Source organism: Dryobates pubescens, chromosome 1 (genome assembly GCF_014839835.1).
Source record: "Dryobates pubescens isolate bDryPub1 chromosome 1, bDryPub1.pri, whole genome shotgun sequence".
Taxonomy (NCBI): domain Eukaryota; kingdom Metazoa; phylum Chordata; class Aves; order Piciformes; family Picidae; genus Dryobates; species Dryobates pubescens.
Window position 1 is genome coordinate 50,785,135 of NC_071612.1, and position 21,188 is coordinate 50,806,322.

At 35.6% G+C, this 21,188-nt stretch overlaps 1 protein-coding gene across 1 annotated transcript in view; it reads right to left on the bottom strand.

Annotated features, from left to right (window-relative positions):
- Positions 1 to 21,188, bottom strand: part of FSTL5 (follistatin like 5) — a 246,145-nt gene that overhangs the window by 27,006 nt on the left and 197,951 nt on the right. Inside the window, exons 11-13 of the mRNA XM_009904567.2 lie at positions 12,843 to 12,869; positions 8,771 to 8,889; positions 1,854 to 2,003 (exon numbers count right to left, since the gene is read on the bottom strand). Of these exons, the coding sequence (XP_009902869.1) occupies positions 1,854 to 2,003; positions 8,771 to 8,889; positions 12,843 to 12,869 (296 nt within the window). The remainder of the gene's footprint in view (positions 1 to 1,853; positions 2,004 to 8,770; positions 8,890 to 12,842; positions 12,870 to 21,188) is intronic.

The window sequence follows — 21,188 nt, forward strand, 5'->3', positions numbered from 1 at the left end:
GAAGAAGTTAGTTTTATTCATTATGTGCTGTAACATTTGGTATCAAAACTACATTATACTGAAGCTATTAAGAAACTCAAAACAAAGGTTTTAGTTAAGCAAAAATTTCTGCCCTACCATCACTCTCAGTTTACACATATCAGTTTAAATCCAACAAAAATTATGAAAAAATGTCTAAAATGGGGAAGAGTATTCTCAAACCACTTACAGAAATCAGTGCAAGGCATTACTGCACAATCCTGCATAAAACCAAAACAATGCTGTCCTGCTCGAAGTTTCCTGTCTCTCTTAATTTGGGTCTATTTTGTGGCAGTTGAAAATTATTGAGTTGCAACTTCTGGTAGGCATGATCGGAACTGAAGTGTTTTCCCTATAACTTTGAGCACTGCCTCTTGAGACCACAAACCTTTTAGACTTTTAGGCTCTACACTTTGTTAAGAGACATACCAAAGACTTCAGACATATGAAATGGTAGGAGAACATATTTGATTAAGAGACATTCTGCACAAGGTAAACAACTGAGGGGATTAGAATTCTATTTTCATCATTAAGGCAGAAAAACAGGTGGAAATTGTGTTCTAGGCTCACCATTGTAGAACTGTAAAGCACAGCTTGTTTATCAGTTTGTCAAGGAGAGTACCAGCTGGCTAATTAAGTGAACCTAATTTAAACTAATGATGTAGATCCTCAGATAATGTACTAATGGCTGGCTGAGACTTGCTGATGATACTTAACTGTACTCCTGAGGTGTTGCAAGCCTCAGCTTCATCTAGGCAGAATTTGTTTTTCCTTTTGAAAATGGAAAATGAAGCCAGGCTGCTCACTGGCTCATTTAAAATCAGAAAGATAGTCCTACAGAAAGGTCATTCGTGTTTGATAACATTTTCCCCCTGCAGGCTAGAAGACATGTTGTCTAAAATAATACTTGAGCTGTTGTGAAGCTAAGTAGTTCAGGTGAGTCAAATTTTATTTTGGCTTCCCCAGACAAAAGGTCTGACCCATCCACGTTCTGCTGAATTAGTGCCAGCTACATCCAAGGTCTGGGCTGTGGCACTAGCAGAAGGAGAAGAAATTGCCCACAAACCCAAATAATGCAGCTCCCAAGAGAAAAGCCAGCAGCACAAAGTAGCTGAGTTGTCAGAAACAGGCTTTCACAGCGGTAGCTAGTTAGCCAGGTTCATCTTCTGGCAAGTACAGTGTGGACTGAACAGTGGAGAACTCACTTTACATTTACATGCCTCTATGTCATCCCATTTAATGGTATGCTGCTAAGCCATATTGGACAATTGCAGGTGACAGTGCTTGCTTTCAATAATTCACAAATGAAAGCAAGTAATTGTATTAACTTTATAATGAGAATTACCTGGCTAAATTTACATATACCTAAAAAAAAGTCTCTAAAGATACACTATTCATGTTGTGAATACATTTCAATTTAGATTGCTCTAGAATCTTAAGCATTTATTTTGATAAATAATTGCCACAGAAGAAAATTATCCTCAAATATTGTCGTTACATATATGCATCTGTACACACATCTTTTACATTAACTTTCATAGTGGAAAATATAACATATATTGTAGCACTTCTGAGAAAACACCATAGTAGCAAAATCAAATTAACATTGTTTTTAACAGAAAACAGCATAGTTGCACAACTTAACACCCTTTCAAATGCATTTTTAGTGCTGATAAACCATAAGCTGATGCTGCTAAATGTCAAAGTAAATGAGCTTTTTTTCTAGACAGTGTTCATTCTCAAGCTAATTGCCTCTTTTTTTATTAAAAAAAAAGGGAAAACTTCAGAATTTTGCATCCAAGTTGGATATTTACTTTAAAATGAGAAATAAATACCTGCACAACTTTCTGAGACTGCACATCAACAATAAGAACTCTGTCAAGTGTGGGCTGAGTTACATAAATGAATTTGTCTTTTACATTAACAGCAGTTGCCCATACACACCGCTGAGCAGGATCTCCATCTACTTTGGGACAAACTTCATCCTATAATTCAAAAGAGAAATGGAAAGTGTAAAAAGCAAAACAATCAACATAGAAAGACTAATTGTACTACTTTTTCTTCTTTTTTCTTCTTCTTTTTTTTTTTTAATCTGCAAAATTACTTCAGGGAAAGAAAAAGGACAGGTGGCATTAGGACATAGACTAGTATTAGACATTCTGCATGTTTTAAGCACCACACAACTCACAGGCAACAACATAAACAACATACATTTTTTTAGATTCTTTCTAGACATGCAAGCAGTTAACAGTGCTGTTCTGAAAAAGAAACCCATTTAAAACAATAATATGTGTAGAAACAAAGCATGGGCCAAGAGACCTTAAAACTAGGGGGAAAAAGAGAGATTTAGACACAATGATAAACTAGCAGCCCCCCACATCCTGCACCACTGTAGTATCTTGGGAAGGATTTATTTGCAAGTATTTACTCCAAGTGAAATCCTATTTTTGCAAAAATTAAGCTTGGAAATTCCTTTTATGATATAGCACATTTTTTCTCCTGTAATGGACATCAAATTAACGTAAAAACAAGGACCTGAAAAATATTCTGCTTGGAGAGGCAGAGCATATCAAGCTTTCTTGTTTTCCTGACCTGATCTTCTTTTCCCTCTTAATATTTCTTCTCTTCAACACAAGGGGCAATTTTACCAAATCATAAGTATTATTTATTTTAGGCACTTATCTGCTGATTATTTGTAATTTAGAATGCACTGTCCAATATAACTGTTCACTGTGAAAATAATTATATGTCAGCAGATGATGACTTCAGTGTAGAATGAACAGCATGAGTTGATGAGATCTTAAAAAAAGACTTCTGTTTCTAAGCATCTGACTCCTTTTAAAAGGGAGAAAAATAATGTGACAGAACAACATACCCAGCACTAAGCCATGCTTTTCAAGATGATGATGCATTTCAACACTAACTTTTCTGTGTCATCAACATTCTTTGCCTGCTGTGTCTCTACATTTGAGAAAACACAGTCAATCTTTGTATGTCAAAATAAGAAATAAATCGCTTTTGTGCTCTAACAGAGTGAATTTCTTTACAGGAGATCGAAAGCCACTGCTTGTTCCTATATGATTCTTAAACTTCCACAAGGGGAACATTTTTCAGAAATCACATTGATAAGGAAAGGTAACTATACTCAGGCACCATGGGATGGTACATAATCAGCAACTCCAACAGAACTTAGTAAAAGAATATGCTCTATTTTACACTGCTAAAAAGACTTGAACTTTGGAAGGGAGAAGTTGTTTAAACCGTTTTTTAACAAATTATAGGTATGGTGACAAATGGGACTTTTAAATGTGGCTAAAAGCTTTTCAGAGCATAAAGTGAAATGTCAACATAAACATGTCTCTAACATGATGTGTAATCATCAGATCTATGATATATTGCCATCTCTCTTCTCTGCAATTGTCACTGCAACTGGAAAGTTCATTCAATTATCTCAAATTATTTTTTATAGCTATTCTAAATACACATTTTCTTAGTTACATATTTTAACTAAACAGATAACTATTTCTTTACTGTTCTGCACAGTCCTCTCTTCCTCAGAGAATAGCTTCTTCAAATAATATATCTGCAAACATTTACAACAGCTCTGTAGTGTCACTCTTTTCAGTCATGTCTCTCAGTGACTCTAGTTTACACCATCTTTAGATGCTGTGGATTCTACAAGGACTCAATGTGCTATTCAAAAAACACCACCAATTCCTTTTGAAGGAAACTAGGTTTCTCTCACAAGACAGTATGTTTATTTATGTTGTCATAAAACTCTGCAATGCAGTGTCAACTCTCACTTTGTCCCAAAACCTGAAAAATTAAAAGCAAAAGATGTGCTTCATCAAAGTAACAGTGAAAATTATGCACTAAAATACAGTCTTTTCCAGAAATGAATCAGTTTATAATTTTTTTCTCTCCTTATTCAAACCTATATTTATCTAGATGCCTCAAAAATAGTTTTAATGGAACTGAAATCTTGCTTTTGAACACTTTGAATTTCTCTGATTACAAAGTTTGGATTTTTTATTTTTTATTTAATATTACAGACAGCATTTCTATGATTATACAGTAATTTCCCCAGTGGTTGGGTAATTGGTTAAAATAATTTCTCTTTAAAATATAAGCATAAACCCACCATTTTCTTTCTCTAATTAAAATGGAAGTACCTCATGTTTCCCTAATTTATTCTCTGAAAACAAAATAAAACAAAACACCATCTGATAAAACGTTAATTGATTTCATTGTTGTTTCTGTCTTTTTTCCCCCAGACAGATGGAAGAAGATAAATCCTCAGAGGAAGTCTTTTAAGGCAGTCTTGGGCAAAAAAATCTCAAGAGAAAACGTGTAGATTTATATGTGCAAATTCTGTTTATAAAGTTACACTTAATGCAATAGTCCACAATATTTTAACAAAATATGAGTCAAGCTCTTTAAGCATTGTAATGAATGACTAAGGCGATATCAACAGATTACAACAGTCCATGCATTAAGACATTAATTTATATTTTACCTATTCTATATTCGGCTACTGTTCACTTGATATTCTGCAGTAAAAAATCAGACTGTGGACCTTTTCCATGTTTGTTTGGTTTTTTTTAACAAAGGTTAACAACCTTGTATTTACTCTACTCACTGTCCTTAAGAGTGCAAACCAAAGCAATTTCTGTGGACTACCAAGTGCAATTTAAGTTCATTCCCTATGCAAACTTTGCTCTGTCATGTAATCACATTAATTATTTTGAAATAAAGTCTTTTGCTGCCACCTCCGGCACATATTCAAATTCCAGTGTGAGATGGCCTAGTTTACTGAAATATGGATGTTATGTGCTAGTTCATGCAATAAGAACTGAGGATTATGTTGAAACCAAAAAGAATTTGCCATTGGTTTCTACAAAGGCATGTTTCCATTGCTTCCTCTTCCCTGCCCTGTCAGCTTTCTGAAATAATTATTCTCATTGGTATTCATTGGGAAGTGAAAATAAAAACAATTTTGAGTAAGAATTTAAATTTAAAAGCTTTGAATTATATTAATTTGCAGAAGATGAATACACATTGCATTCTAATAAGGAAAACATCCCAAACACTTCAGAGTGATGAAATACTTAAAAATTGAAAGACTCTGCTTGGGCCATGGTTAAGAATATGACAACAGGTAAAACAACCAGCTGTAAAATCTGGTATAACTAAACAATAACCTGCATCAGAAAACAGAAAAATGTTTAAACCTATTTTCATTTGATATTAATTTAGAAGATTCAAGTGATTAGGAGATTCTGGGAAGGAGAGGAAAAAGCTCCTTATAATTTCCTATGAACCATGATGATCCAGTAAAACACTAAATTTCTTGCTTTACTTTAAACACAATGAAAGTCTAATTGATTCCCATGTTAGACCCGCAGTGAAGTGCTTTGCTATACTGACAGTCACTTGCATTAGAGGAAATGAAATATTTAGATAAGGGTTCTAAAGTATATAGTTATTGAGACACTGTATTTACCTTTAGCAAAATTAGCATACCTAAACATGAATAAGTGTTACTATTAGAGAATCACAGAATTGTCAGGGCTGGAAGGGACCTCAGAGATCATCCAGTTCCAACCCCCCCTGCCATGGGCCAGGGCACCTCACACTAGATCAGGCTGCCCAAAGCCCCATTTAGCCTGGCCTTAAAAACTTCCAGGGGTGGGGCTTCTACCACCTCCTTGGGCAACCTGTTCCAGTTACTACAATATTGCAATATTCATTCACAACGCAATACCATGTAGAAATACCTTTTATAGAAGCACAGCTAAAGGTAATTTATTTTGTTGGCAGGCAAACAGTAAACCTGGGGAGGAACACTGCAGTATCATGCCTAATATCCAGACATTTTCTATAACACTTCTAGTACCTAAGCAGCACTGTAGAATTTAGAAATGTTCCCACACTTTAGCAAACATTTGGCAATGAAACAGGTCTCCTAAGCTTTTTCTTATCACTTGAACAGCTAATCTGTTAAAGTGTAAAGAAATGGGAGAGCATTAAGGGTATTGTCTTTAGGCATGTGTTAAGACCTAAAAGATGGATTATTTATTAGTAACAGCTGCTGTAGATGTGAAAGGCTATATAAAGCCAATTCAAAACATGCAATCTACCAATATCTCTGATTAGTAATGACAGAGTCAAAGAGAATTACTAACAAAAAAAAATAAGACATGAAGTCTTACCACTAAATTATCACATAAAGAACTTGATGGAAATCTAATCCTGAGACAGAATTGGGTTACTTTCTTATTTAGAGAAAAGAGGCTTAAGGAAGATATGATATTCTTCAAAGAAGGAAATAGTTATCTAATGCTTCACAGGCAATGAGTTTGTTCAAGAATATAGCATTTTTGTCTTGGTATTAGATGTACATGCAGAAAAATCCTAAAAATCTTTATTCAGCATTTCAACTTTTTTACTGCTTTGTTCTGGTTTGGTTTTGTTTTGCTTTGTTAATTTGTAATACTAAATGAACAGTAATGTCACTCTGAACAGAAGAACATCAGGATGTATTTTCCAGACATTTCTGATTTCTCTTGCAGGAATAAATATTCATTAACCACCACAGGTCAGGGAAGTGTTCAGAAATATTGCTAAACTTCATGGGCAAAATGGCACATATGTAGGTAGAAAGCACAACTTCTGGCTATATATTTACCACATCTACCCAGAAACCAAAGATAGCCGAACAAGGACAAGTCTATACCTATTTCAAAATGACAGTTATGAAGTAGCTGACTTTCCTGGGCTCTCTTTTTCTTTTTTTTTTTTTTTCTTTTTTGTTGGTAGAGCATGTAATTATTATGCTACTTTGGGTTTGAAAGCTACAAAAAGGAAACAAGTTTGACTTATCAATCCTGATTATCTATATTTCAACATACACTTAAATTCTAAGCTGCACTTTAGACCTACAAAATCTTAACAGACTTCTTAAATAATCAGCTTTTGAATTAAGCAGTCATAAAAAAAGCTTTTTGGCTTATTTTTGGCTGTGTCAACTTAATTTAACTTAAGCAGCACAAATCAAGGTATGATTAGCTGTTCATAGCATAATTATTCACACTAAAATAAATCTTGCTGCTGAGTACAGCATCCTTTGACATCAATAATGATAACTGAATAGACATATGACATCAAGACAATTCTGTTGTTATTTCAGTGTACTTCAGGTATTAGGGCAAAACCCCAAAGTGTCCATCTCAAGAGTTATTACAGTTTTCAAGGTCACTCATTCAAATCCAAATTATGAGAAGAAGTTATTATTCATGGAGCAAGTCTTAATGCAGTGACTAAAATCAAGTGTTCTTGATAGTAGGCTGAACATGAGACAGCAGTGTGCCCAGGTGGCCAAGAAGGCCAATGGCATCCTGGCCTGGATCAGGAACAGTGTGGGCAGCAGGAGCAGGAAGGTCATTCTGCCCCTGTACTCAGAACTGGTTAGTCCACACCTTAAGTCCTGTGTCCAGTTCTGGGCCCCTCAGTTTAGGAAAGATGTTGGCTTGCTGGAATGTGTCCAGGGAAGGGCAACAAAGCTGGGGAGGGGTTTCGAGCACAAGCCCTATGAGGAGAGCCTGAGGGAGCTGGGATTGTTTAGCCTGGAGAAGAGGAGGCTCAGGGGAGACCTTATTGCTGTCTGCAACTACCTGAAGGGAGGTTGTAGCCAGGTGGGGGTTGGTCTCTTCTCCCAAGCAACCAGCACCCGAACAAGAGGACACAGTCTCAAGCTGCGCCAGGGGAAGTTTAGGCTGGATGTTAGGAAGAAGTTCTTCATAGAAAGAGTTATTGGCTACTGGAATGGGCTGCTCAGGGAGGTGGTGGAATCACCACCACTGGAGGTGTTTAAGAGGAGGTTGGATGGGGTGCTTGGTGCCGTGGTTTAGTTGATTAGATAGTGTTGGATGATAGGTTGGACTCAATGATCTCAAAGGTCTCTTCCAACCTGATTTGGTCTGGTCTGGTCTGGTCTATTCTATTCTATTCCATTCCATTCCATTCCAACATGAAATGTGTTATCTAGCATTTTGATTAACAGTAAAGGAAAAACATAAATGGAAGTGCAGAATATACTACTGCTTTTATGTATGCTACACATGGAAACTACTCCAGAATTTGGTGCAATAAGCTGTAAGTGTGTTAACAATAAAGTTACTGAAACTTCTATGAATTTTAAGTTGGAGACAAAGATCAATCATCTCTCCTAACTTCAGTGGAACTGCAAGAGTGCTTATCAGGACAGGGATTTGCCTCATGATAGCTGACAGTTTAATACAGACAAACATCCAGTGTAGAAAAAGAAATCATTAAAAAGAATACCTTTAGATCTTTTATTTACTAGAGAGAGAAGAAATCCCTGGTTCATAGAGATGCACTTAAGTGGGGATAGGGGAGAAAAAAGAAAAACCAAACCCACAACAGAGCCCAAACCACAAATAAAGAGTATAGAGCTGTTAAAGGAAAGGACTGGGAAAAGAGAAAGACAGCCAAGGAAAATAAAGGGTTTGAGAAATATACAGGGAATATTCAATCTAAAAGAGACTGAAAGTTTGAATTTGATCAAAGGAAATACAAAAATTTTGAGTCTGTCATTTTAAGCTACTTATTAATTGAGAAGACATGTCTGGGTTTATCAAGCAGAAAACACTGAAGTAGCAATAATAAATTATTATCTAAGGAAAGCTATAATTGAGAAAACACTAAAAATAAATTTAATAAAATAACTTGCCTGAAAACCGAGGATTTTTTCACTAGGTTTAATATGTCTCTGAAATTCACATTCCACTGGTTGTATTACTTTGATGCCATCTTCATAAAAAACGTAAAACATGTTCCCAATTCCCAGACCTTAAGAACAAAAAACACATTGAAATGTATAAAATTAAATAATGACAAAAAAAGAAAATCCTCGTCTTGAGCTGAAAACCTCATCACACTTTGGGTATGAGATTAATTTGCTAATGTGTATACTGCTAATATACCTAATCTTACAGCAACTGTTGTTGTAAAACTAAACCCAAACTGTTACATTATTCAGAAATTAACTTTTTTTTTTCCCCATTGGCAAAACAGTGTCTTTATGAGTACGACCTAGAAATACATCATTTGACAGCTGTGGTAACGAAAGTGATTGTCAAATCATCTACTCTGAAATCAAATTAATATAAATTCTCCATGTGTCCTTATTATTCTTACTTTTCTGAGAGATAGAAAAGTTAATTTCTGTAATTGAAACAGACATTCTGAATATTTCTTATAAATCTTTGAATTTTCTTTCAGTCAGAAAAGGCAATATTCTCTATTGTAGTTGATTGAAAAGCCAGTCTTGGGGAGGTAGTCATTCCAAGATTGAACAGCTACAAATGTTTACAGAACTACTAAATTCTTTTACCACAATGCTACTAAATGAGAGGAATGATGTAATATTTTCTGGAGGAGGTGGGGACCAGATCTGTAGCATGAAGTCTCATAGTATATGGTTATTCCCATGACCACAAAAAAGGACATTCTCCTTAGTTTACCATGTGCCAATTAAGACAATAGCTGTTGATTTGCTATATGGATGCTATAATGGATGATTAGTTCATATTGTAAAATTCTGTGAAGAAAAGTAGCATTATAACCAACTCTGACAGCTAAACTGAGAGCTACAACTACATAAGTGTACATGTATACTTGGGTACAGGGCCTAAACTCCCCCTTGACATAACAATATTTGTTATAGTATGAGAGAGAAATAAGACTCAGGAAAAAAATTTGAGTCTGATATTCTGCTTATCCTAAATTCTGAAGGAAATCCTGTGTTAACAGAGAGAGAACAACTCTTAGTATCAAATAATTAGATGTTAAGGTGGGGGAAAATGTGCATTTATGTATAGATATATGTACGCACATAGACAGAAGTTCCCAGTCCCTGTTAGGAATCACATAGGTAACACATTCATTTAAAAGGCAAGTGACATGCATAAAGTGAAGTTCAGTGATATTTGAGAAATCTTGTGCAATCATTTCCCATTTCTGAGTTTTCTTAAAAAGATTGGTCTTCCTCATTTTAAATTAAATCTGTCCATTAAGAGGTTACAAAAAGTGGGAGAGGAGTCTATGTTGCATTTGCTCAGGTTCAAGGAAAACTTGCCAGTCATGTCTATTCTGAGCATAGGGTAATATGCCCACTCTGTCCAAAGGGTACTTTGCATGATTTTGCAGGTAAATCATATAGTCTACAGAAGAAAATACATCAAGGTCTTTCCTTAAAATATGCCTCATATTGCATCCTGCAAGAACAGCTGGAATTTGTAGATAAGCCTGACTGAGGTTAGGCTGCCACTGCCAGTGAACACAGTGTAGACATCTACAGCTAAGCAACTGGCTTAGTTCGTCTTGGTGATAAATAAACATGTGGAGCTGGCTGCAGACAAAACAAGGTTTTCCCTTCTCCCTTGTCTCATTGACTAAAGTATATTATAGTTATTAGCAGCATAAACAATACCAGAACATGAGGAAGTAAATCAGCTGGTAGCCCCAGGTGATACAGGCATTTGATAAGCAGACTCCTAAAACATTCTCCTCAGCTGCCAGCACCGCAAGGCAGGCTTTCCAATGTACAGATAATATTCATGTACAGTAACCCAGTGCAAAATTTGAAGGCTTTATTTCCAATGTCTGGATAGTAACTTCTTCAAAAACACTGGAGACACTGTAAGAAATGTCCTCCTTCTATTTCAGTACCAAGTTAGGGAAGTGAGTTCATATAATGAAGTTTTACCTATGGATCAAATGAAATAATATCCCCCCTCCAATTTACTATGACCCCAAAACTTTTCCTCTGAACATGACTACAAATATCTGTACAAATACCTATTCTATACAAAAATCTAATCACTTAGGCAAGCCACTTCTTCAGAACTTCATGAGCTCTTGCTCTGAAGACATCTGACCGGATTTTGCAACCTTCCTCCTATCAAACCAAAACCAACCTGGCACGCTCATAATACCATGCCAGAAGCAACAACAATGAATGAAAATATATTTAGAGAGAATCTAACTGGCTAACACTGATTTGGAAGGAAAAAAATGAATACAGATGAAAGTAACTTCAAATCCTTTCTGATTTTCTGACACAGTCTTTTTACACTTACTTAAGGAAGCAATTGTGATAAGGCTTTTGTGAACCCCATATACTAATATGCACTGGTAGACACTAAGGCCTAGTTATTGTTTCATGATATTAATTGTCCTATTAATCACCCATGGCCCCTCCCTTCCTATCTGTTAATATTTAGATAACAGAAAACAGCAGAGTATGCATTGATTAGGTAAGTTAGAGGTGATACTTATTAGCATCTTCAGGGTATTGCTCTCTTGTAAAGGAATTTTGACATTACAACTTGTAACAGTAGAAAAGAAAACTTGCTGTAGAAAATTATATTGCCACCACATTCTCATTCTCTACTATAAATTACTTTCTGTTTAGCTTCACAAGAGTGACAGGGAAATTTGAATGTCTTTATCATAAGCACTCTGGTAATCTACTATTTTTAATTTATCTTTATAGTCACAGTTTTCCTAAGTGCTAACCACTGAAAGCAGCACAGGATTTGATTTTAAAAGACCATCTAAAAAACCAAGGGAGTGCCAATGATGTTTTTAGTTTTATTTGAGACAAAACACAAGATAAAACTCAAATGATACCTTCGTAACAAGCAGTGAGAACACCACACATTTGGAAACTTTGGTGTTAGAATCTTGTTGTGCATCAGCTTGTTAACAGTCAAACTGTATGAAACTGAACACGTAATTTGAACTCTGCAAGGCCAATAGAGCAGGAAGATCACAGCTGAGCTCCAGCAAAATGAGAGAACTGATTGTTTATACCAGCTGAGCAACTGGTAAAACAGAAATATAAAAAATAAAACTAGTTCATGTTTGTAAATACACTGGGAAATGTCAAATGTTATTATGGAATTAGACAAATGAAATATTTTTTTTTTCAATGTTGAATTAATTCAGAATAAATCTTTAAGAAACACGCAGAAATACCATTGGTAGCATGAATTAATAGCAAAGCCCAATCCATTTAGAATATTATCCGTCTCCCTATGGAAATTGAAACAATGTCCTATTCCTGAAATACATTAATTTCTACATTGCAACTTTTAGAACATGCTACTTAGAGCAATGGAATTGGAGCTCTTGATGACACTTTGATTGTATTCTTCTGCAATATGCTACGTGAGATTACCTCATATGTGTATTTGTCAGTAAAGTATACTTTTCCTACCACAAATCTGCATTCACCCTCTCAACATTTATTTACAAACCTCTCCTGAGGATAAGGAGAAAGTGCTTTGTCCCATTAAGCAATTTCAGGTACCTCAATTTTAATTGAGCTGTTTATGATTATAACTTTTGTTTAATAAGAATGATTAATAGAAGAAGATAAATGTCAACAACATATAGGCTGATTGATTGGAAGCTTTATCACGTCAACAAATTAAAGGTCTTCATTTTAAATCTGAGCTTCTTATGGTATCCCTTCAAGTAACTGTCTTAAATTTTTGAACAGTTTACTGTCTTCTTGCTCCCAAAAAGTAAAAGCAGTTCACAAAGGTGCAAACATTTGAAGGATTATTTTTCACTGAATTTTTTCTTTAAATCAAATTCCTCAAATATTGCAAGGGGAAAGTAATTACTGTAGCTGTAAAGTATGAACACAAAAATCTCAAAAACCCACAAAAGGAGTAATATATGAGCATTTTACAGTAATATAGACAATATGAAAAAAAGAGCTGTATTAATACCTTGCTCTCGCCACAATATGTTTGCAACTGCAGCATGTAAGAGAAAGAAAACACAAATGAACAAGAAAAAAAAGCATGAAAATATATACCAATTCTGAAACAACTGTGTTGGTTTAACCTCTGATTCACTAAAATACTTCTACAGGTAAATCAATGGAAATAGTGACTTGACAACAAGATTAAATAAAGTTCTCCATGTTTGTGATAAAACTGTGAATATTCATCACAGTTGCTGCTGTGAGGGTAAACCCCATCACCCCCATTACACATACATCCCTCCCGCCAAGATAACTGCATTAGCCTTTATCGATACTGTGTTTCATAATCCACTACGTAAAGCATACGGAGTTTGCATACACATAAACTATGTGCATTAATTACAGGTGATGTAAATTTTATAATTCCCTTTAAACACTGGACTTTGAAAAGATTCATCTTGGGAAGTAGTTATGAGAGAAATATGGAAAAGCAACATGAATGAAAAATAATTTTCTGCACGGCAGTAACATGGGCATGCTACCAAAACTGTTACAGTATAAACTATGCCATTATTTTTGGAAGTCTGAGATAAGAACTAAAAGATGGAATGGTAAGTGGTTTTTACCATGAAAACATATGCTGCATTTGACCCTCATGTTTACAATTGTATTTCAGACCTCTGAGATCAATGAAAACTAATTTTCCTACTAGTGGTCTTTCTGTCTGGGGAGAACAAAAAGAAAGCAAGTAAAATTTGCAGCTCAGCATGCCAGGGAATTTAAATTTGCAGCTCAGCATGCCAGGGAATAAATTGGGGTAAACTGGGGTATGCTACACGTGACCAATCTCTGGATGGAATTGATGGCATCGATCACAAGCTTTGGGCCTAGCAGTTCAGTCAGTTTTCAATTCACCCTTCTGTCTATGTATCTAGCCTATACTTCTTCAGTTTTAAAGTGTCATGGGAAGTAGTATCCAAAAGCATTTCTAAGGATAAGGTGAACATCTACCCCTCCTCTCATCCACCCTGTCAGTCACCTGATTGCAGAAGAATATCAGGTTGACTGGGTACTATTTCCTCTTCGTAAATCCGTGCTGACTGCTCCTAAACACTGTCGTGACCTTCATATTTTTGTGAAAGTTTTCTCAGGGATCAAGGTGGTGCTGATAGGCCTATTATATATAGAAGTCTCCTTCTTGCCCTCTTGAAGAGTGACAGTGGCTTTCTTCCAGACTGCAGAAACCTCCCTTGATTATCATGATCCTTAAAAGATTATTATCAAGTGTGACCACACAATCATAGAATTATAGAAGTGTCAGGGTTGGAAGGGACCTCAAGGATCACCTAGTTCCAACCCTCCTGCCATGGGCAGGGATACCTCACACTAGATCAGGTTGCTCAGAGCCACATCCAGCCTGGCCCTAAAAAACTTCCAGGGATGAGACTACTACCACCTCCCTGGGCAACTTGTTCCAGTGTCTCACCACCTTTATGGGTGAAGAACTTCTTCCTAACATCCTGATGGGCCAGCTTGCCCTGCATGTGTGGATGCATTGTACGCAGGCTCTTGCACCTATGAATGTCCCATTTGTTTAACTGATCTCTAATCTTATCCTACTGGCCTTGCCAGACTTCCTTCCTAGACTTTCCCACTGGTTTTGCATTCCTGGGGCCAGTTTTGCCAGTGAAGACTGAAGTGAAGAAGACCCTCCGTGCAGCTGGGCCACTTCCACGTCCTTTGTCATAAGGTCCCCTGCCCCACTCAGCAACAAGCTCATATTTTCCTTAGCCTCCTTTTAGCTGCTGTTGTCTCTACAGAAGCACATCTTTTGATCTTCATGCTCACCACCAGATTCAGCTCCAAGCAGATCCCTGAATCTTAGACAGTGGCTCTGTATTCAGATGACAGTTCTGTGTTTGTCTATATCATCTTATTTTTTTTTAATATAGCAAATTAATTTCCCCAGGGCAACCTGGATGATTTTGGTCTAAATTACTTTTCTCTTCACATTTGAAGGAAAGAATAATGCAATATATAGCACTTGAGGTTCTGCAAATTTAGTCCTAAAGTTCTACTTTTTATCAGTTTTTTTTCTAGGGGTGACATAGCAATGAAAATAAAATGTAATTACGATTATTCAACTGTGTGGAACTACACAGCATCAAATGAACTAATTTAAGATGCTAAGAACAGAACACATTAATTTGTGCTAATGGAAAATGATAAATATGGTACTGACTTCTGGTCAAAAAAAAATAATAAAAGAGGATTAAAAGTAGTGCTTTAGAAGCCTTATATTTAATTAGAAATCAGTGTGAAGGACAGTGAGACATATGAAATCATAAATCACCTAATACAGATCAAGAAACCTCACTTATTTTTAAAATCAGTCCTAGAATTTTTATTGAAGAAATATGTCCATTCTTGGGATAAAAGGTGCAATGCTGGAACAAGTACATCTGTAGACAGATATTCTAAGGAACATATTGTTTAACTTCCTTTTTGGTTAAGCAAAAATTAACATCTTCAGCCATACCATACACTCAATTCTCAGACATATATGAACTTAAAGATAAAAAAAATACATAATAATGGATAGGTCTGAGTAAAATCTTCTGACAGAACACCAGTGTCGTCTTTTGTGTTGTTTTTCCTTGATTTATAAAAAAAAATGGATATCCAGATAAAACAAAACTATTAAATAATATCAGGAGATGTACTGGGACCCTTGCAGAAGATGTATTCAGTGAGCTGACCTTGAGCAGGCCACATATGCTACACCAGCCTTGTTCATAAGGCTTGAGAAGATTGTATGTTATCATGGGTAGCTACTGCAAGGTCATATGCTGGAATGCCCATAATAGCCTGCACCACACACTGGTGGGTATTATGCCAGAGATAACATTGCAGTCTGTCAGAAGATATATGGGTTTGTTTGTTACACAAGATAAAAGCCACCACAGTATGGGAGGAAGAAGGAAATTCTCCGTGGATAGGATCTGCACAATATGCCTTGAAAAAATTCCATCTGGAGTTAATCTGATGTACAAAGGCAAGGTGCCCAGTACCTGAAGGGATGTAAGATTTACTTGCTATCTATATTTCTCTTTTCAGACTATCTTATTAAAGCATCTATTTTATTACACCACTTGTTGTTTGGCCATTTATACTGACAAATAAATAGAACTGTGCACTGTGTCCGTCTCCCTTGCTATCCTCCCAGTGCAGAACAAGGGAGAGCCCATGTCTTGAAAGAAGAATTATTTGGGTTTTTTTAAAACACACTTATGTCTCCACAGAAATCACTTCATGGTCCTTACATAGCTAGTCTATGCTTTTGTGTTCAGACCCAGCCTTTGATTATGAGTAACTAACATAATATCTGAAAGCCTACTCTTCATCTCTGTTATTAATTTTCTACACTGGTAAACAGTAGTAAGTTGCACATTTTTCGGTACACTCTGACCGTAGTGCTTCATGAAATTCTGCAGAAAATGCTAACACCAGTACAGATCCTTCTCCCCTTTGGATAGAAACAACTGCAAAAATCCATGGTATTTCTGTCATTAAATGACTAAGAAGGTGCTACAATGTGACTTTAAAATAAATTAAAACATAACTACTCTATCCTACTCCTTTTTATCACACTAGTAATAATAATTGCATCAAATTTTCTGTTCCAACAACCAATGACAGAGCTTTCAACCAGATCAACTACAGTGTTCTTCCTCCCTACTTTTCTTTTATCCAAATATTCAAGGCATAAAAGTTGCAAATAAACTATATGTGTGAGATTTATATTTAGTGAGTCTGGAGATTAAATATAGCTGTTCTGCTTCCTTTTGATGATATGATTAGGCATTCACATTATCAGTAATCAGCACACAATACTATATATATATATCTCCACAGAAAAACAAGATTAGGGCAGTAAGATTCAGAAAAGGAACTTGTTCTTGAATTACAATGCTTCATTTTCCTCCAAAACCAATTTTCACTCTTTTATCACATGCCTCAGTGGTCATTATCCAAGAAAATGATAAATAAGCTTCTAAAAATCTGTCATTTTTAAAAAAATTAAAAACTGTTATTCTTTTGTATCTGTTTTATGTATTTGTAGTTAAATATTCTGAAATATTCCTTTCTTTTCTCCTGACATTACAGATCATGACAGCTAAAAAAATTATTTTCATGAAATGTTATTTTTTTTTTCCACTGGCACTCAGGCAAAATGAGTACCAATGAAAATGTTAACATCTGAAAAATTTCTTAGTTTGCTCAACTAAGAGAATAATGCAGTTTAATATGGCTTTAAGAAGAGTGAAAAACAGAAGAAAAATGTATTCTATGTATCATATATTACAGTAAATGAAGGGGAGGGAACAGGCTTGGAAATCCACTAATATCTTTTGAATTCAAACAACTATTGTTCATTAATATAGAACTACTGTTGTTAATTCCATGTTTTATCTCAGGCAAACAGTCTTTGCATTCTGTCAGAATGTAACAGCTGATCAATAAAACCAGTTCATTTTGCTCTGCTTTGCAGCATCAGATAGCAAACCACCGTCCCTTTCCAAGCCTTCAATCCCTTAACGGCAAGAGGTCATAAGTAGAGTCAGAAAATAGGACAAGGAAGATGCAGTAAGGTTATGTAGCAAAATTGTGTGTAATTCAACATTAATATTCAGTATTGCCCAATTGGAATCTGCTGTACTTTCAACTGCAAAACAAAAAGTAACTTCAATACACCTGAAGGGCTGCTGTCTGCTCACTTCATTGATGGCCACCACTATTGTCAACTGTTCTGGTCAATCATATGCACATCATAAAGAGACTGTATCTGTTATCTTATTCCTTTTTCCTCACATTTTTAATGTATACACACGCCCTTATGTTACAGGGTAAACCTATACCATCATTACTGGCTGGTTGCTGTGCCACAGAAGATTTTAATAATTTTTATTTTAAAAAAAATATTACTAAAAGTTAAGGGGATTTCTTTTTTGCTCAAATTCAACTATCAAGCAGAATAAGGCCATTTATGCATGTATCTGCTTTTATGTTTATTCTTCTAAGAAATTCAGATTTGTTAGGCTTGCATACAACTATAAGTATATATAAACTTTATTTGTAAAGCAAACACTTTTACCTCCTCCCCTCCCTTGCCAAGTTATCGATTGCTTGTTTCAACTATATTTGAAGTAATTATGTCAATACAAATTCTATCAAACTTCTATTCAGTTCTTATGTGACATGCACTTTCATTTCATTTTAGGTTAATACAATAGCCAAATAGCTGGTTTTATGATTATTTAACTTTTATCTGTTAAAAGTCACAGTTAACACTTTAATTTTTGGTCAGATATGACCATGTTAGCTTATTCTTCTTTAATTTATTTTCCATAAATCTTGATAATGAATTGTGCTGAGGTCCTTTCCCATAGTACATTAACATAATCCAGTCTACACTGGTAGAAAGAAAAATTAGTTCATGAGCTGAATTTTTACCCTATACTTGGAAGTTTGACATAAAGTCTTTGCCTATGATGCTGTCAACAAGTATAAACTTGTTTAGCCCTGCCATAAAATAAAATGCCAACGTAAGTTATCTCTGAGGAAATTAGGTAAAATAGGTATCATTCAGTATAAGATGTGACGGGAAAATTCTATTAAAGTTGCATAAATCCTTTCAGAGTGAATTTAGGCCACAAATCACAGTCAAAAGGCTTTTAGTTTCATTGCAAGTTCTAGCCAGTGGGGATGTCTGGTTGCTTATGATGGCAATAAAACTGTCAAGTCAGTAGCATTCAGACCACATAATCTGTGGTTTGGTGATAGTACTAAGACATTACATAAAAAAGACACAGCCAGGACTTAAGGCACAGGACAGTTATGTTATTTTTTTTAATTTATCCCCAGGATAGAGTATGTGAGGCAGGTAAATTTTATCCTGCTTTGTATGACTAGGTGAAAGAATCCATAGAATTGCTTTGCAATATATGATGATGTCATCGTGGGTTAACACTAGTCTGTGATTGATGACCAGAAGTAAAAGCTATTACATATTAAAATATTACCAAGTACTGTCAAATTTGTCTTGAAAATGTCTTAATAGCTGTACTTGATAACTTTTTATCATGACAGTTGTCTTCCCAAGGTGCACACTTCTATCTCACTGAAATTTAAAGAAATACTTAAGAAGTCATATTAATCAATGACAAATTAAACTGCATTTTATAAAATGAAGTTTTGGAAAACATTAAGAGAAATTAAAACAGTAGAACAGAAATCAAAATAAACAACAAACAAAAATCCTTAGCTTTAAGGGGAACATCATTTCGTGATCAATGACTCTACTTCTATAGCATTATGCTAAATTGAAACTAAGAAGAAATCAAAGCAGAACCGATATACGTGTCAAAGTCATTGACAAAGGGAAAAAATAATACGGATTTAAAAAATGCTTGAGGACAGGAAGGTTCTACAGAGGGACCTTGATAGGCAGGATGGATGGGGCTGAGGCCAGCTGTATGAGGTTCTACAAAGCCTAGCACCAGGTCACACAGCTGGGTCACAAGAACCCCATGCAACACTAGAGACCCCCAAATTTTTATATCCTCCATAAATTTTGTTAAACCACACTTGAAACCACATAAAAAAATGAAAATTTGAGAACATAACAGGCTTTAACTATTCTTTCTTGTGACACAATACCTGAATTCCCCTTTTTCTTTTTCTGTTTTTCTACTTTTTTTTATGTAATCCTTATCTTAAAGCTATTGTGAATACAAAAATCTGTCCAGCAGAGAAAGATGTGGAAATTGATTGGCAGCTGACTAAACATCAGCCAGCAACATGTTCAGGTGCCCAAGAAGGCCAACAGCATCCTGGCCTGTATCAGGAATAGTGTGACTAACAGGACCAGAAATGTAATTTTCCTCCTGTACTCAGCATTGTTGAGGGCACACCTTGAGTCTTGTGTTCAGTTTAGGAGCTCTCACTACAAGAAAGATATTGAGGTGTTGGAATGTGCCCAAAGACAGGCAACAAAACTGGTGAAGGGTCTGGAGAGCAAGTCTTAGGAGGAGTGGATGAGGGAACTGGGGAACTGGAGAAAAGTAGGTGGAGGGAAGATGTCGCTACTTTCTACAACTACTTGAAATCATGTTAGAGTATAGTGGTTACCTGTCTCTTTTCCCTAGTAACAAGTGACAGGATGAGAGGAAATGCCTTCAAGTTGAATCAGTGGAAGTTTAGATTGACTATTAGGAAAAAATCTCTTCTCTGAAAGGGTTACAAAATACTGGAATAATCTTCCCAGAGTGATAGTTTTAAAAACGCAGAGATGTACTACTAAGAGACATAGCTTAGCATCAGACTTGGCAGAGTTGATATGGTTGGATTCTATGACCTTAAAGGCTTTTCCCAACCATAACTATTGTATGATTCTATAATTCTGATTTACTGGGGGGGGGGGGGCGGGAGGGAGAGGGAAGAAATAAATGAAAAGATATAATCAAAGGATGAAACTGAAGGAAACTAAGCACAATTCTGTGTTAGTGAAACTAATTAATAAAGCAAAATAACAAGAGAAATGAGGGATTCTTCAATCCTTTGTGCCTCTAGCTCAGGTAGATGTATTTCTGGAACAATAGACTTTCAGGCAGAACAGGATGAAATTTAATGTCTTGTGAAAAGGAGAAGATAGGTTAGAGCTAGATTGAAATGGCTCCATCATGCTTAAATCTAAGAATCTATGAAATATCTGTTCTGAAATATCAGACTACACTGGAATGAAACTAAACACAGGTTTTAAACTGCTGTTTGTATTGCAAATGTGATTACACCAGAGACTCCTAACACAGATGAGTTTGCTCAGGTATTAGAGGCTCACGAAAACAGGGAGGACTGCTGTCCTCAATGAGGTTTAGACTAGGTTGTTAATCCCCAGAATGCTTTTACCAGTCATTGTAGGGGTTAACCAGCTATCATCCACACCAGCTCTCACATTCTCAATGGCTTTAACTGCAAACTCAAGGGAAAATGGAATTCACAGCACAAAGGGAGCTTCTAGTCTTTAGAGAATTAAAACAGCACAGTTCTTGCATTCTGAAATATTTTAGCTGCTATTGTTGTAGGAGTAGGATGTACAGGTCTATTCACTCACATGCTTCATGACTCTTGTTAACTACCAAAGTCATAATACTTTAAGATTAATATTCTGAAAAAGTATATAAGGAGCCAATGAACAAGGTACACAAAATAAAGAGGTAATTAGAATTTTTGTTTTCTTTATAAATCTGAGATGCAAATATAGAAAAGACTAATATATATGGGGAAAAGCAAAAATAAATTTTACATT